The sequence below is a fragment of the Corythoichthys intestinalis genome, chromosome 18 (assembly GCF_030265065.1).
Source record: "Corythoichthys intestinalis isolate RoL2023-P3 chromosome 18, ASM3026506v1, whole genome shotgun sequence".
NCBI lineage: Eukaryota > Metazoa > Chordata > Actinopteri > Syngnathiformes > Syngnathidae > Corythoichthys > Corythoichthys intestinalis.
Window position 1 is genome coordinate 10,666,237 of NC_080412.1, and position 19,342 is coordinate 10,685,578.

At 43.1% G+C, this 19,342-nt stretch overlaps 1 protein-coding gene across 1 annotated transcript; it reads left to right on the forward strand.

Moving 5' to 3' along the window:
• The first annotated feature begins 4,294 nt into the window (after nt 1–4,294).
• Nucleotides 4,295–19,287, forward strand: LOC130906833 (tyrosinase-like). The gene is given in 5 exon segments (XM_057821495.1): nt 4,295–5,116; nt 11,248–11,464; nt 11,538–11,685; nt 14,556–14,737; nt 19,067–19,287. Coding segments are annotated over 5 exon segments (1,590 nt in total).
• Nucleotides 19,288–19,342: the final 55 nt, after the last annotated feature.

Sequence of the window (19,342 nt, forward strand, 5' to 3'; positions counted from 1 at the left end):
CCTCCCACTCACGGAGAAGACACGGGGGAAGAGCGGGTTGCGCTGGAGGGGTGTGAAGGCGGCTCGAAAGAATGGTGGTCACATTTGCTTATGAAGCAAACCAAATACAGACATATATGTATCATCCATCAACACCCAATTAGTGTATGACGTGAAGATCAAAATCGTTGTGTACAGGAGTACATTCTGTGCACTTAGTTGATTAGAACTTGTATATTTTTTTTAAACTACCTACGAGTTTTATATATACAGTAGATATATATGAACATATATGTAAACATATATACATATACAGTATATAGATATACATACATACAGTATATACATACACATATACAGTATACATATACATATATATACATACATACATATACTGTATATACATATACAGTACATACATACACACACACATATATATGCATACATACATACATACATACATACATATACATATATATACATATGTACATACAGAATATACATATGTACATACATACATTCATACATATACAGTATATACATACAGTGGGGCAAATAAGTATTTAGTCAATCAGTAATTGTGCAAGTTCTCCCACTTGAAAATATTAGAGAGGCCTGCAACTATCAACATGGGTAAACCTCAACCATGAGAGACAGAATGTGGAAAGAAAAACAGAAAATCACATTGTTTGATTTTTTAAAAAATTATTTGCAAATCATGGTGGCAAATACGTATTTGGTCAATACCAAAAGTTCATCTCAATACTTTGTTATGTACCCTTTGTTGGCAATAACGGAGGCCAAATGTTTTCTGTAATTCTTCGCAAGCTTTTCACACACTGTTGCTAGTATTTTGGCCCATTCCGCCATGCAGTTCTCCTCTAGAGCAGTGATGTTTTGGGGCTGTCGTTGGGCAACACGGACTTTCAACTCCCTCCACAGATTTTCTATGGGGTTGAGATCTGGAGACTGGCTAGGCCACTCCAGGACCTTGAAATGCTTCTTACGAAGCCACTCCTTTGTTGCCCTGGCTGTGTGTTTGGGATCATTGTCATGCTGAAAGACCCAGCCATGTCTCATCTTCAATGCCCTTGCTGATGGAAGGAGATTTTCACTCAAACTCTCTCGATACATTCATTCATTCTTTCCTTTACACAGATCAGTCATCCTGGTCCCTTTGCAGAAAAACAGCCCCAAAGCATGATGTTTCCACCCCCATGCTTCCCAGTGGGTATGGTGTTCTCCAGATGCAGTTCATCTTTCTCCTCCAAACACGAGAACCTGTGTTTCTACCAAAAAGTTCTATTTTGGTTTCATCTGACCATAACATATCCTCCCAGTCCTCTTCTGGATCATCCAAATGCTCTCTAGCGAACCGCAGACGGGCCTGGACATGTACTGGCTTCAGCAGGGGGAAACGTCTAGCAATCCAGGATTTGAGTCCCTGGCGGCGCATTGTGTTACTGATAGTGTCTTCGTTACTGTAGTCCCAGCTCTCTGTAGGTCATTCACTAGGTCCCCCCGTGTGGTTCTGGGATTTTGGCGCACCGTTCTTGTTATCATTTTGACGCCAGGGGGTAAGATCTTGCATGGAGCCCCAGATCGAGGGAGATTATTAGTGGTCTTGTATGTCTTCCATTTTCTAATAATTGCTCCCACAGTTGATTTCTTTAAACCAAGTGTTTTACCTATTACAGATTCAGTCTTCCCAGCCTGGTGCAGGACTACAATTTTGTCTCTGGTGTCCTCAGACAGCTCTTTGGTCTTGGCCATAGTAGAGTTTGGAGTGTGACTGACTGAGGTTGTGGACAGGTGTCTTTTATACCGTTAATGAGTTAAAACAGGTGCCATTAATACAGGTAACGAGTGGAGCCTCGTTAGACCTCTTTAGAAGAAGTTAGACCTCTTTGACAGCCAGAAATCTTGCTTGTTTATAGGTGACCAAATACTTATTTTCCACTCTAATTTGGAAATAAATTCTTTAAAAATCAAACAATGTGATTTTCTGTTTCCCCCCCCCCCCCCCCACATTCTGTATCTCATGGTTGAGATTTACCCATGTTGACAATTACAGGCCTCTCTAATCTTTTCAAGTAGGAGAACTTGGACAATTGGCGGTTGACCAAATACTTATTTGCCCCACTGTACATACATACATACATACATACATACATACATACATACATACATTGTGAGGGGCAAATTAACCCTTCCATGCCTTAATCTTTTTAACCATTTATAAACAAGTTTCTGAGGTACTTCCGCTTTACTTCTGCATTTCTGCTCGCGGCTTCCGTTTTACACTTTCTCCATCCAAAACAACAATGGAGCTGGAGTGGCATCACTTATCAAAATTCCTTCAAAAACGACAGTTTGGAAATACAGCATCCATCTGCCATCATCACGACATGGAAGGACAACATGTTCGTGAAGGCAGTTGTGGAACCAAGCCGGTGCCACCACAAAGACCTTGTGTTTATGTAGCCATTTTGCTGCTGATGTTATGAAGGTATGTTCTTCCTATCCCTGCATTTTCATGTGTCCGGGGCTCAAAAATACCAAAGCTAAAATCCTGCGATGAAGGAAACGACTTGTTGTCTTTGATATATTTATTACGATGATGATTGGTAATTGTGATGATGTGATATTTTTTAGTACAACTACTCTAATGCTGTGGCTGCAACACATGCTATCTGCTGCGAGCCTGTTCCTAATCAGTACGTGTAGGATGGCACAATTATTTAATTGTGCATGAATGCAAGGTGCAGGTGGATAACACTGTTAGGCAAGGGAAGACAACTTGATGTGCCTCACAACACTTACAAGACTAAGTCTGTTCTTTGATGATGGAAGGCTCGACTAATGCTTTGTTAATATTTTTCTAACAATTTCATATATTGTGATTTATTGACCTTTTTTGCACATCCAGTCAACAACCAATCGTTTTAAATAAAACAAGAAATGGAATCATGTTGTCCAAATGTTTCATTGCGATTGTGTTTCATCAATATCTGCAATAAAAAAAATGACATACTATTTTTGGTTGTAGTATTTCCTTGTAACAACAAAATCCGTGTTAGCACTTCCGCATTCGGCAACTGTACTATTATTTGTAATTTCACCTCATTTTGGTCACTCAAGTAGCCAGTGTATCAATGTACACCTCACGTTAACACAGGCTGCACAGGTTGTTATAATTTTGTCCATTAATGATCAACGAAGTGATAAGAAAAAACACATAATCTTTTAGGTACATCCTTAGGTTTAAAGCACATCCTTAACTTATTGTGGATTCGATTTAAGGCGTATGGCGAGGTAGATCCACACTGGCGCTTCAAGCTGGACTCTGTTCAAAACATTTCGCGTCCAACGATATATATATTATATATATATATATTTATATATTTATATATATATATATATAGACGTCCAATTTATTTTGACTGGAAGGAGCAAACGAACAAACATTTTTTATGTACTTTAGTTCTGTCTGAGTGATTGTGAGCACTCACAAAGCTTAACCCTGAGGTTAATCATGTGAATTGTATTCTCATTAAAGGACAATGCCCTTCGCATTTCCTAGAAATGTTGCGCTTTACATTCCTAAAAGAAAGGCATCTTTTTATTTTTCACTTGAAAATCTAACTTTTAGATACCATCTGTAGCTTTTTTTCCCCTGGTGAGAATTCCTCCCCATACAATTTCCTTTTTCTTCTTTCTTCCTGCAACATAATTCACTGGAATACTTCACATTGCGTCATATTCTCAAATAAGTCATACGGTCATATTACAGCATTAAAATTTAGGAAATTAATACTTTTTTCACCTAACCTTAATATTTTAATTATTGGAAAAATCTGTCTTTGTGACCATTTTCTTGAAGTAATTGTAGAAAGGTACATAGGCAACATTTTCTTATTAGTAGTGCAATAGCGACTCAAAACAGAGTATTAGACGAAGTATCCCATTAATTAAGCTGAGGGAAAAAGTGATTACACCTACAATTTAATAACCAAAATATAATACGCACAGTAACAATGTGCATGTAAAATGCAGGTTTTACATGTGTCCACTTGGGCAAAAGTTGGATGCACTCTTTTGCTCTTACTTTTTAAAAAATGTGCAATTTCATGGCTAATTATTTTTGTCTGAGTGCTTGTGAGCTCCTTAATAGCATCAGTGCAAACCTCCATCTGAGGTTAAGCGCCATGTGACCAGATCAGCAAGTGAGAGGGGGGTTTCTGACAGGGAAGACTTTTTCCGGCCTGAAAGCGTGAAAGAGTTTAATCCACATCTTGATTTCATGCCTGCAGTGATGTGGTGTGCTGCAGCCGTAGTTTTCACGCTCTTTTGGGCATCGGGCCTCCAACAGTTCCCGCGCCTGTGCACCACCCGTCAGGCCCTCCTGGCCAAGGAGTGCTGCCCACCTTCGGATGTGGACGGCTCGGCGTGCGGGGCCAGCACCGGTCGAGGCTTCTGCAGGGACGTGGTGGTACCCGATAACCCGGACGGGGCGCAGTACCCTTTCAGAGGGTTGGACGACCGGGAGAAGTGGCCTCTGGTGTTCTACAACCGAACCTGCCAGTGCATGGGTAACTTCATGGGGTTCAACTGTGCTGATTGCAAGTTCGGCTATTATGGGGAAAACTGCCAAGAAAGAAGGTAGTCCCTCCGGAGGAATGTTTTCCACCTGACCCGAGCCGAGAAGACCCAACTGGTGTCTTACCTTAACCTGGCCAAGCAGACACCCAGTGAGGACTATGTGGTTGCCACGGGAACCTATCAGGAGATGGGGAACGGATCCAACCCCGCCTTCGCCAACGTTTCCGTGTACGACATTTTTGTGTGGATGCATTACTATGTGTCCCGTGATGCCTTACTGGGCGGGCCGGGGAACATTTGGGCCGACGTGGACTTTGCACACTGGGCTCCGGGGTTCCTGCCGTGGCACCGTGTCTACCTGCTGTATTGGGAGCGCCAGATAAGGAAAATAACAGGGGACGACAGCTTCGCCATCCCCTACTGGGACTGGAGGGACGCGCAGGGATGCGATGTGTGTACGGACCAGCTGATGGGGGGCCAAAACCCCCGGAACCCTAGTCTGCTTAGTCCCGGCTCAGTCTTCTCTTCTTGGAGGGTAAATATAAGTTGTTTCTTTTAACTCATTGACGGCGACAGGTGTGAAAATCTTTTTAACTCAGATTGCTTAATTTATTTGCTATGAACGACATAAAGTGCCAGTGACAGCATAAAAAAAATCTTAAATAGCATTATGATGTGAATTACAATCACATTTTGAGACGATTCAAATATATACACAACAATTTGGCAAAGCGCAGATAAGAGAAATTAGTCCTTTAATCTGCCATGTAGCCCTGCCTGTCATAGCGCTCTAGCGTCCCCAGCTGGAGGATGACATCAGCAGAGTCACGATTTCATCCGATTTAGAATTCAGCCCGTTAAAGGGGGAATTTTTCAGTATGAGGAAAATGGCACGAAGACAGCAGCAAAATGTCATTGTTTCAATCTCTCTACTCAATATTTTTACAGGATATTTTAGGTATTTCCCCGATTGCTAAATAAATAGTATGGTCATGACAAATAGGAGTCTTGTGATAAATGAAATATGAAATATTTAAAATGCATTTATTCAGTACGACATGGCAAAATTACTCCATAATGGTCAAAACTTCTTGCACGTCCCGAACGATATTTTATGCCACCGGAGTTAGTCCGGCTTTTGTCATTTCCCTGCCCCGGCTTCAGTGAGGGTGAACAAACCAGGAGGCATGACTGCTAGCCGACTGTCACGTATTAATATTTCAGCCATTAATGTTTCATCTTCTTGCATGTATAATGTTTCAGCTAGTAATTTCAGCTAGTAATGTTTCATCATATTGCTTCACACTCATGCATCACAAAGCCCTTTATTATGTCATAAAGAATAACTGAGAACACTATATAAACCTCGAGCAGACAACATCCAGTGTCAGGTCGTCAGCGATCCAACATAGGTCTGCATGTCAACTTGCCATTATCGCTTGACCTGATAGTTTTGCCTTGCCTTGCCTGTCAACATCAATAAAATCCTGTGTCTGCGATACGCAACTGGGTCCTCCGTCTCGTACGTGACAGTACGACCTGACCAAAATGAAGCCAGCGTATCAACCCTCAGTTCTGAATCGTCTTCACCAAACGGAAAAGAAGGTCTCCCGGATGTCTGGTGACCTCACATCGTTAATCCAGATCGGCCACGAACACCAGCAGCAACTCCAGCAACAGCAAGAACAACTGACTCAGGTGATCCAAACTCTCACCAAACTGGCAACTCCATCGCCATCACAATCCCATGATCTGGTTCCAGAAGCCTCGGCTCCGGTGAACCCAGCCTTGGCTATTGACGCTCCCGAGCCCAAGATTGGAGACCCCGAACGTTTTAACAGCGACCCAACTCAGGTACGAGCGTTTCTGACAAGCTGCAAGGTCCAATTTTCCCTGCAACCCCGGACCTTTTCAACCGAAGGGGCTAAGGTTGGATACGTCATCACCCACTTGACTGGTCGGGCTCGGCTTTGGGGAACAGCGGAATTTGAGAGACAAACACCAGCTTGTAACAACTTCAATGCCTTTGCCGATGAAATGATCAAAGTGTTCGACCCGGGCTTTGCTAACACTGAGACATCCCGCGCTCTTATGAACATCCATCAAGGCAGTCAGTCATTGTCAGTGTATTTGATTGAATTCCGAACTCTGGTGAGGCAAAGCGATTGGAACATGGAAGCTGTGATCGACGCATTCTATCACAGCCTGGCGGACTACATCAAGGATGAGCTCGTCTCCTATGATTTACCCAGAACCCTTGATGAAGCCATTGCCCTTGTAAACCGCATTGATCGTCGGATTCAGACCCGACGGCGAGAGAGGGGAGGTCGGAACGCACCCGCTGCTTCTCAGCCTGTTCCAGTAGCTGCATCTCAGCCTGTTCCAGTTGCTACTCCCACTCATCTAAACCAGCCTGTGCCCATGGAGATCGGCCGTGCTGCCCTAACTCCTGAAGAGCGCCAGCGACGTTTCACCTCTAACCTGTGTCTGTACTGCGGAGGTGAGGGTCATCGAATCGCAACCTGCCCAGCAAAAGCCAGAGCTCACCAGAACCTGTGTCTGTACTGCGGAGGTGAGAGTCATCGAATCGCAACTTGCCCAGCAAAAGCCAGAGCTCACCAGTCATCGAATCGCAACCTGCCCAGCAAAAGCCAGAGCTCACCAGATGTCGGGGAGATTCGGGTGAGCTCAACGTGTCTTCTGTCTCCCCCCATTCGTAAACCCCTTCTCCAAACTCGCCTCCTGCTGACTGACACTACCCATCACTTGACCGCTCTCATCGACTCTGGAGCGGAGGCCAACATCATGGATGTGGATCTGGCCCAGCAGCTCGGCATTCGGCGTCACCAACTTTCCCCATCCGTTCCTGCACGAGCTCTGGATGGACATCTACTCGGCACAGTGACCCACATCTCAGCCCCGGTGACCATGCTTCTGTCCGGAAACCACCACGAGTCCATCCAGTTCTATCTGCTCCCCTCACCAGGTCAGCCTCTCATCCTTGGGTACCCGTGGCTGCGCCAGCACAACCCTAACATAGATTGGGAAACTGGAGTGGTACGAGAATGGGGCAGTAGATGCCACCAGACCTGCCTGAGGAAGGCGATCATACCCACCAACCCTGAATCTGTCAGTCCTGTTAACCCGGAATCCTGCCTAGTTTCCACGCTTACCTGGAACATTGAGGAGCAGGTTAAAGAAGCCATCCGGGATCAGCCTGGCCCCAGCGCCTGCCCCACTGGTTGCCTCTTTGTTCCTGATAATCTGAGGTCCCAGGTGATCCAGTGGGGCCACAACTCCCACCTTGCTTGCCACCCTGGGGTCACACGCACCATCCACCTGCTCTCCCAGCGATTCTGGTGGCCATCGTTGAGAACAGATGTCCAAGACTTCGTGAAGGCCTGCCCCACCTGTAGCCAGAACAAGACCACCAGCCGTCCCCCAGCCGGCTTGCTCCAACCCCTGCCAGTCCCCAAACGCCCTTGGTCCCATATATCAATGGACTTTGTAACTGGACTCCCTCCTTCTGAAGGAAACACTGTCATTCTCACGGTCGTGGACAGGTTCATCAAGATGGCCCACTTCATCCCACTGCCAAGATTGCCCACTGCTAAGAAGACGGCACAGGTGGTTATGGAGCAGGTGTTCCGAATTCACGGACTACCGAGGGATGTCGTATCTGACCGGGGTCCGCAGTTTGCATCCTCTTTCTGGAAGGAGTTCTGCCGCCTCCTGGGAGCCACAGCGAGCCTCACGTCAGGCTATCACCCCGAGTCAAACGGCCAGTCGGAAAGGCTCAACCAAGAGCTTGAGACATCTCTCCGCTGCATGGCTTCACGAAACCCCCATTCCTGGACGCAACATCTGCTGTGGGTGGAATACGCTCACAACTCCCTTCCCAGCTCTGCCATCGGCCTGTCTCCCTTTCACACGGTCTTCGGCTATCAACCGCCCCGTTCGCCAGCCAGGAAGGTGACTCTTGCTGCCTTTCCGCCCAAGCCTGCGTACGGAGATGTCGTCGAATCTGGTCTCAAGCTCGTACCGCTCTGTTAAAGTCTGTTTCTGGTTATGCCATCAGAGCCAACCGTCGACGGACCGAGCCTGTGCCATCGGTAGTTGATTCCTCCACTGGCGAAGAGGAGATTGAGCCGATGCCCTCGGTGGATGAGTCCATGGACTCTGAGATTGAACCAATGCCCTCAGGGGATGAGGCCATGGACTCTGATTAGTAGCCCTCGATGGGCTCAATCCTTGGGACTTCTGGAGCCGTCCCTTGAGAGGGGGGTTCTGTCACGTATTAATATTTCAGCCATTAATGTTTCATCTTCTTGCATGTGTAATGTTTCAGCTAGTAATTTCAGCTAGTAATGTTTCATCATATTGCTTCACACTCATGCATCACAAAGCCCTTTATTATGTCATAAAGAATAACTGAGAACACTATACAAACCTCGAGCAGACAACATCCAGTGTCAGGTCGTCAGCGATCCAACATAGGTCTGCATGTCAACTTGCCATTATTACTTGACCTGATAGTTTTGCCTTGCCTTGCCTGTCAACATCAATAAAATCCTGTGTCTGCGATATGCAACTGGGTCCTCCGTCTCGTACGTGACAGTGCTAGCCGACATGCTAACCTGAACCGAGCAGCCTTTCCAAGCCTTATTCTCGCCTTTCGAATCGAAACATCACACAAAACTACCCCAGATCATGTTACACAGTAGCGGCGTTGTCGATTGTCTTCACCACCCTGCAAACCGCCGTCGGCGGCAAGTTATACCTAGTTGTTCCCCTGCTGCGGGCAGGAGAGCTCGTTTGCCGCAGAAGCAGCTGGAAAATGACCGCCAGACAAACCCGTCGACGTCAGAGGAGCGCGTAGCTGCCTGAGCCTAACCCGAGGATAGTGGTCTATTGCCGGGCACACAAAGAGGGCAAAGGGGGCTGGAAGTCTGGACGATATGGAGAATCGCACGAGCATCAGCCGAGTATAGCGCTCTCCCGGTGGGCACGCGAAGAGGACCAAGGGGTGTGTGCGACAAGTCGTTGATCGTGGGCCGAGTGGCCTTCTCAGTTGATAAGGAGCATTGTCACCCACAAAATGCAAGCCACCTCCTTATTAAAACGTGTACCTTGATCCCAGTATTTGACATAACACAAAACACGATGTTTACTCTGTTAGGGATCGCGGAACCAGGGGGAGGATCCCCACGCAGACAAAGGGGAAGCAGAGTAGGTTGATGTCATGTTTATTTAGCAGAGGGTTTTTTTTCTCAGGCGGAAAGGAGGATTGTTGCGTTGGGCACCGTAGATGCCAAAGTGAGTAGCCGGCGGTTGTCTGGTTTGGCAGTTCACCGGGGAAGCGGAAGTATCCGACAAGGGGCACGCTGATCAGGTCCTGGAGGCAAGGAAAAGAGGTCGTGAGTCGGGTGTCAAAAGCAATACAGTATGTATAATCGGACTGCGAGAACAACTGACTGGAAAACACGACAAGTTGATCGGGCGATGTGGTGGTGCGTCCACTGGGCTTTTAAAGCTGGCTGATGGTTATTGCCCACAGCTGTGGTCGCTCCACCCATGTGACATCAGACCTGTAATCTGGCAAAATCCCCTCACCTGAGGCAGGGCTCAGGAAGGAGGAGCGGAGGCCCTAACATACTCACTTCAAGTCCAATAGTCCCACAGTTGTCAGACTTGTTTTGGTCATTCTACACGGTGAACAGGAACTTTTTGAAACCCAAAAGGCTCATATGCCTCTCCCTGGTGCAGCAACAAAACCCTGGAACACATTTGGCTGGCGTGATACGAAAATTAAACTAATTAATCCGCAAAATAAAATGAATCCACAGTCCGACTGCATGCTATAAAGCAATGTTGTATTGTGAGATGCTAACACCGGTGACGTCACATTCGCATTCCTCCTCAGTAAGGAAGGAAGTCATGAAGTCACACATTTTCATGGCACGGGATTAAAAAAATTGAACATATAAATCGATCGCTTCTACGCACATCCAAGTCGTCCGTTTTAATCAGGAGCATAAAATGCAGTGTGAAATATGAAATAAACATGCTTTTTGCTGTCATAGGCCCTTTAACATTAAATCAGAAGTAAGGGCTTCTGTCCAAACAAGAAATGGAAAATCTTAACCAAGCATTTATCTTTAGTAGATTCCTTACAAATACAAGAAAACGGTCCATATTACACCAGTCATATCTTTACACTGGCTTCCTGTGAGTCAAGGGATATAATACAAAATGTTACTGCTGGTCTACAAAACACGTAATGGCCTTGGACCAAAAAGAAATCCAGACAATGTGAAGTAATGTAAATCTCTTGGAATTACCTTTTGTTGCCTTGCTTGCCGTCCCAGTTAAAATGGTTTTGATGTCTATTGCTGTCAGTGGAAGCCAATTTGTATAAATATTCTTGAACGCCATTAATTCGTTGCCTGGTATTGACAACAAAAGAAATCCAATTCATTCAAACTGGGAGGACTGGCTCTGAGTGGTCTTCTTTCAGTGCTATTGACAGCGCTTAGACATCCAATGCATGTTGACTGGGAGAGGCAAATGAACATTTGCCCCTCCCAGTCAACATGCATTCGACGTCTAGCGCAGTCAATGGCAGCCAATGTGTTACTTACCTACATTGCTCATCTGCTTTATCAGTCGCTGTGCTCCCGAGCACAGGACTACAACGCCCGCGGCATCTTGTGTAATGCTCTGGCAGAGGGCCCCATTCGCCGTAACCCAGGCAACCACGACCGCAGCCGGGTGGCTCGTCTGCCCACTTCCGCGGAGGTGGCCTTTACCCTCAGCCTGGCCAACTACGACACAGGCGCAATGGACCGCAGCGCTAACATGAGCTTTCGGAACACCATCGAAGGTTGTATTAATAGGGGGGTGGATGTGGGGCTGTAAATACCTTATGCATATTACCCCGTTTGTCACTTTGCTAGGATTTGGGGACCCCCAGACTGGCTTGGGTGGCAGCACCCGTATGGGCATGCACGCTGCTCTGCACGTCTTTATGAACGGATCAATGTCGTCAGTGCAGGGCTCGGCAAACGACCCCGTTTTCCTCCTGCACCATTCCTTTGTGGACAGGTGACGAACACGTTACACAACTCACCTTGTTACGATTTCTGTCCTCGATCCAAAGCATTATATTGTAAAGATTTTCGTGCGAATCAGATTATGAAGATTTTGAAATTTTGGCCAGCTTGGTTTTGTACCAGAAAATAAGGTAACACTTTACAATAAGGGTCCCTTAATTAACATAAGTTAATGCATTTTTAGACAATAACTCATGTTAAAGTAACATGACAATAATTCATTTAATCCCTTATCTAACATTTAATAATATATTAATTAACATAAGTTATTCCATTAGTTAATGCATTTTAAAACAATAACTAATGTTTAAGTAAAATTACAATAATTAATATAATTGTTTATCTAACATTTATTAATATATTAATTAACATGAGTGAATGCATAAGTTAATGCATAACCAGACAGTAACTAATAGTTTGGTAAAATTAAAAAAATATATATAGGCCTATATAAGGTTGGGGTTTAGGGTTTGTTAATTTAAGCATTTTATAATTTCGTGAAATACGAAAATTTCACGTGAAATAATACCATACTTAAAGTTAGGTTGTAATATATAATACATTACTTAACATTAATTCACATATACATTAGTGCATTAATAAAAAGTTATTAATGTATACTGGTACTAGTAAGTGATTATTTTATTTTAAAATGAGAAACATTGCTCTGTGAGTCCTTGGGTGCTGCTAACCTACTGTAACCTTAAGTATGGTATTATTTCTCGTGAACGTACCTAATAAGTATTACTTAACCTTAATTAACGATTACTGAATGTTTTTGGACTCTTATTGTAAAGTGTACCACATGTGTCCCTTAACTAAGAAATTATAAATGCTTAAGCCCCCCCCCCCACCCCCCCTAACCTTTATTAACCATTACTGAATGCTTTTTGGACCCTTATTGTAAAGTGTAGCACGAGTCCCTTAACTAAGACCCTAACCCTATATAGGCCTATATTTTTTTTTAATTTTACCAAACCATTAGTTACTGTCTGGTTATGCATTAACTAATGCATTACCTAATGCATTAACTAATGCATAAGCTAATGCATTAACTCATGTTAATTAATATATTAATAAATGTTAGATAAGCAATTATATTAATTATTGTAATGTTACTTAAACATTAGTTATTGTCTCAAAATGCATTAACTAATGTTAATTAAGGGACCCTTATTGTAAAGTGTTCCCGAAAATAAATGTTGTAGAGTTCATTTCCCTTGCTCTGTTCTTGTGACTCCTTCTGGACACCATATAATGAGCATTAGTTCATGAGGTGGCGGCCGGCAGGACTGCGCGTCCCTCGTTGCTATGGTGTTGCTATGGCCATAACTCAAAAACTACGCGGTCAATTATTATTTTTTCTTTTTAATGTGACTTTTTGAGACCGCGAATGATGCATTTAATACAATTCAACTGAGTAAAACACTCAAGAGCGCAATCCAAAAAGGCCTTCAGCTGCCCTTCAAAGGGGAAGTTCAGAATTTTTGACATTCGGTGATAATTAGTCGGTGGAGTTGATTTCAACAAAGTCCATGTAGTTTGTTAATTATTTGTCAGTTTCAGGGCTCCGGAGTGGCTAAGCTAGCGCGAGTCAATTGGGCCGACTTAGCATTCCAATAAAAAACAATATATGCACAAATGAAAACCATCAGTGACCCATGCAATCGATAGTGTTGGCTATGTTTTCAGGATAAAGTTATTAGAAATTACCATTGCATGTCAATAATTGCAGTATCAACAGCAACATTTGTAACCCAGAAGCTCTGCAGAGGAGCAGGGCGGAGTGATATCACATCGTTTTTTTTTCACTGATGATTTTTTATGTCGTACCCAGTACCAAGTAACCAGTTTATACTTTTCCTCGTTTTTCATAGGGAATTTGTGGAAACTTTCCTTTGCCCATTTCTTCTGTCTGTTTCCGGAGCCTCTAAATACACATTTCATCATGTCGCCGGCCGTCAGATAACTCAGCAGACTGATGCTGCATTCGAGGAAGGTGGGAAGTCAGAGTTACCAACCTCCGATCTGGAAAATTATCATTGTTCCAATGATAATCCGCCTCCACTATTTGATCGCTTAGAAGGCAGGTTTGCTGGAGGTCAAAATGTCTTTTGATGGCCAAAATAAGAAACAACTTGTCGCGATCAGCCATCTTTGCTGTTTACATTCGCTTGGAACGCTTTGAGGTCGCAAATTGTACCGTCCGAGTGGCATATCTCCTCTCTGTTGTGGTTGTATTACGCATCTAAAAAATATAGTCCTGCAGAATGAAATGAATTACGTCAGTTTTTTTGTGACAGTTTTGACCGCATGGCTGTTTTGGAATAATGATCTGCATTTTCAATTTGTTTGACTATGTTTGATCTGTTCGTAGCTCTGTATCGTTTTTTTATTGTCATGCTAAATTGGCCCCATTGACTCGTGCTAGCTTAGCCACTCCGGAGCCCTGAAACTAACAAATAACTTAAAAACTGCACGGAATTTGTTAAAATCAACTCCACCAACCAATTGAACCCCCGCTACCTCGAAGATTAAGCCAAATGTAAAAAATTCTGAACTTCCGCTTTAAGTAGGGGTCTTAAAAATTTGTGTTAGGGTGTCATTGCCGTGAGCTTACTCCCCTCCTTGTTTTCTAATTTTTAAGGAGAAAATTTGAACAAACAAAGCTCAAAACATTAACCCATTTTAGGGCATTCGCTGAAAGAACTGGCTGCCATTGACGGTGCTAGACATCCAATCCATTATGACTGGAAAGGGCGAATGAAAATTCATATTTATTTCCTTCGGGAAATGTTGCGTGCTTTGTTGCACCATTTGGTTTTAGTCCAACTAAAGGTGTGTGTGACTTTCCAATGCAAGCCTCTATGAAGAATGGCTCAGGAGGCACAGGCCCAACCCGTCCCAGTACCCAACTTCCAACGCCCCCATTGGACACAACAGCGAGTATCACATGGTTCCCTTCCTGCCCCTGCACACCAACAGAGAATACTTCATAACCAGCAAAAACCTGGGATACGAGTACTCTCGCCTGCTGGGTGCCAGTAAGTTGCTGCCTTGCCTTGTTTCAACAAATGACTGCAAATTCAGCCCGCCTGACTATAAGTCGCTCCACTCAATTGGAGTTCAAAGTAGCGGTGTATAGTTCGAAAAAGAGATAATTTTGTCTTTAGTCGAACATCAGGGTTCTTGCACCCTTTTACACGTCAAATTTAATGTTGTCATTTCTGACATTTTTAAGACCTTAAACTATCATTTAAGACCAAAACATTTTGCAACAATTTGTGATGAAGAGAAAAGGTTATTTTATTTTACTGTAACTGGCGTTTTTCTCCTCCCATGTGCCACTCAACGGCTTTGACCTCCATTATCCTGAAGGAAAAAGTCTTGGGAGTGGGAGTGGAACCTTTGGGTACTTCGCGATACGATATGATTGGCGATACAAGGTTCACAATAACGATCATCTCACCATATGGCGATACACGAGTCAGGAAGTCTTTCTAGGATATTCTACAGAACAACAAACAGAAACACAAGCTGTGAATTGGAATGAGTTTATCACTAGTAGACGTCCAATATATTTGAACTGGGAGGGTGCCAACCGTCCCACTTCTAACGGATAGGACGTCTATGGCCGTCAGTGGCAGCCACTGCCAGGCAAGAAGTTCATTTTGGGGCAGTTTATGTCATTTCCTGGTCATTTTTTAACAGTTCCTTCCCTGTTGAGGCATTTACGGGTTGCTTCCTGTTGATTTAGAGTTATTGAAAAGGAGCTGATTCGAGAATGTCACACAATGAATAGGAAGTGACTCTGTAAATGCCTACAAAAGACTGGCTGCGAATGCTCTGGTTTCAGTGCCAGTGACGGTGCTAGACATCCAAATCCAGTCAAAATGAGTTGGAAGTCAAGCGCCTTCAATGGCAGCCCTTGAGCTCATGTAGGCACTATTCTAATTTTGGTAGCAATGTGGTGCTTCCATGGTTCCATTTTTTTAAACAGTGACACCTTTTTAAAACGATATATCGATTCTTGGTGGGAGCATATCAATAATCTTTTGGTCTACGAGTTGCTGACATTCGCTGAGGTTGCAGACAACGTTCGGTATAACATATACAGTGATCCCTCGCTACTTCGTGCTTCAAACTTTGCGCCCTCAGTCCACCGCAGATGTTTTTTCAATTAATAAATAAATACAGATGAGCTGTCCCGAGCCAATCGCGTAGTCTCACTCTCCCTCCCTCCCTCCCTGCTCTTTGTTGATCAGGTAGTGCACTGGATTTGCTTATTATAGGTAACGATGATGAGAGACGTTTGGGTTTGATCTTGCCAGAGACAGGAACTTCAAAGCGCCGCATGCGTCAATCATCGTTTAACCCTTTCTCACCTAAGCCTATTTTGGCCGAATTTGCATGCATTTGATGCTGCCTTTATATTTCAAAGAAAAAAAATGTTTACAATGGCCAAGTTGGGTCCCTTTTTTCAGGACACCTTGATCTTCATGTCTAAACTGTTGTTTTCTTCACTGACCAATTATAATCCACATTTTGGACCCGAAAAGACAAAAAAAATCCCGAAATCTTTTTTCAAAATTTGTAATGTTGATGTGCCATTGACAACCAAACATGCTCGACCAACCGTTTTGAAGTTTGATAATATTTATTCAACTTGTTAGGATAAACATTCAATAGAAAAAATAAGATTGAATAGTTTTATGTTTGACAAATAAACACAAACAGCAGGTATGGTCATAGGAATTTTTGGCCTGTACACATACTATGGTCAAAACAGGTTATATACTGTGCAAAATACTGAGAAAAAATATATATATATCATCTAACACAAAAAGAATTTGGAGGATATCTCTTTGTGAAGTTAGGTGTTGTACCCATCACCTTATCAAAAGTATTTACGTACATGCAATCAAGCTTCTCGAACACACATCTACATAAAAATTGAAAAGATTATAGTGAAGAAAAAATATATACTGTATAACTTTGGAAAAAAGTATTTTAAGAAATATTGACAAGTAGTTCAGTTCAATTCAAATTTTTCAGGCATGCGACACAATAACGTTTTTTTTTTATTTGCGCACTCAATAAAGCTTCTTCTTGAACAGGTCACGGAGCTGCGTCACACACAACGTCACACAGCCTACTCTTTCGCCGTTTGCGGCTTTGCGCACTGCTGTCACTTCTACTCGCCGAGACGCCGACTCATCCCAAGAAAACAACGACAAATACGGCTCATCTTCTTCCTTGAGTTAATGAAATAATGCTTTAGCTTGCGCGAAATGTAGTTTTAGATTCGTTCTGCACGTTTCAAAGTCGCTCGCTCAAACCAACCGGCCGTTGCTTGCGTCGCATGCCTCCCTTTTAATAGTTGGCGCCTCGCTCGGAAATTTATTAAAAATGATCACATTCGGTTTGTCCTTCTTGACATCACAACGACTCTTGGGATATGTAGTCTTTTGTGCTGCTTTCGGTTTTGAAAAAGGACAAGAAATATGGAGATGGATACATGGTCCATGCAGCGTTTTAATGCATATTTATGAGTGCAATAAAACTATAAAACTCAAATGACATTATCTCCCGTTTTTCTTGGCCGATTGACTTCAAATAAAAACTGGTGTGGACATCAACTTCCGCACTTTCAAACGAGACCAACCAGCGGCACGTGGGTGACGTAATTAAAGCGTGACGAAGCTTCAAAGACAATATGCGTAAACGCGTCGCTGCCAACACGTTCGGTGTTAAAGGGTTAACTTGTTAAGTTATTAAAATATATATGGCGGAAAACACTCAGGTGACTTCAGGTTTCACCCTGAGACCCCAAGTTTGGCCAAAAAAAAAAAAAAAAAGTCCTATATGCATGTGTGATACATCATTGGAAAGCTTAAAATCTCAATTTTCTGGGGGAAGAAAAATTTTGAATGGGAGGGCATTTAAAAAAAATAAAATTAAACAGCAAAACCTTAACTGAAGGAAAGAGCACAAAAGAGCAGAATTAAAGATGCCATGATTTTAACAAGATATATGGCCACAGCCAGGTTTTTGGCAGATTTTATGGGTGAAACATGGTAATATAACAAGGGTCGCGATGCAGAAATCGCAGACATCAAGGAGTGGTCAAGATGTTCATTTTCATATATTTACTCTTTTAAACTTTTTTTTTCAATTTTTCTTTGTTCGGATCAATTATTTATCATCTAACATATCGGAGAATATCCCACCGTCCCCTTCTTTCCCTGGTCAACAGGCCCCCCACATTGTGTCAACTGGAAATACATCTAGCTGACGATAGCACCAACATATTAATAGTTAGTGAAGGCGTTCTATGTATTTCTTGTTGTTTTTGTCCGTGTTTCTTTCTTCTCTTGTGCTTCTTTTCTTCTGTTCCCCCATAACCCCTTCCTGTTTGCTGCTTTGTCATAATAAATGAGGTATGTTGTATGATCACAATGGGAGTACGTCAGACTCTCAATGTGAAACATTAAAACTGTTCAGACCAACCGGACACGTAGACTTCCATTCTCCGTGTCAAACAGCTGAACAGGACAAGTTTACAAAAAAAAAAAAATAATAATAATAATAATACTAACATATCAAAGAGAATGCGACAGTAACAAAAAAAATACAATTAAGCGAGTTATGAGGTAGATATGCGTGACTTTTTTACAGACACCATTTTTTTCATTGAGACATAATTTGTTTAAAAGTGTAAAATATGCGAGTGATTTTTTTTTTTTAAGTCGTTTATTTTTTTATGAAATATTAGACATCAATTAATAATTCTAAGATAAAAATGACAGACATTTCGTATAATAAATACGATTACTTACCTTCTTTTTATGGCTGGGTTGAAACAAAAGCGGTTGCGCGACGTCCGTAAACGGGGGTTTCCAGGGTAAAACCGACAAATTAAAAATACTTCGGGGCTTAATGCGCCATGAATCTGCTATGGCAGCATATAGACATACTTTGGGGGGAAAAAGGGAAACGTCTTATATGTATCTCTTTCCAATGCAAAATCTGAATACATTGAACACACTGGGGGAAAAAAATTGGTAGGTAAGGTTCTTCGCAATTTTTTACTTATCGCGGCGAGTTCTGGTCCCCATTTACCACAAATTAATTCACTCTCATATAGGCCTATAGTGCATGGCCATTATAAAACACATACACACCATTAAAAGTTTTACGGCAGACTGCAGTGATTTCCCTGGCATTAAACGCATCGTCTGGAAATTAAATACCTACTGTAATTTTCCATTAAATCTAAGACTTTGACTATCTGGATTTTACATTTAAGACATTTTAAGACTTTTTGATTACCCACGGTAACCTTGCATATTCTTTCCTCATTCTTGCCACAGACCAGCTTCTGTATGAGTCTTGGCGTCCTTACCTGGAGGAAGTCCACGCCGTGTGGCCGTGGCTATTGCTCGCAAGCCTCTGCAGCGTCTTCCTGACTCTATGCGTGGCCGCCGTCGTCGTCAAGTGCAAAGGGCGCGTTTGGGCGTGGCCTCAGCTCCCCAAAACATTCTCCCTGTTCCAAAGCCTGCCAGAGCGACAGCCACTTATCAGGAGGGATTAAGAAAACAACCATGTTAGGTTTCATTAGGTAAAACTGCACCGATTTTGGATGTGTC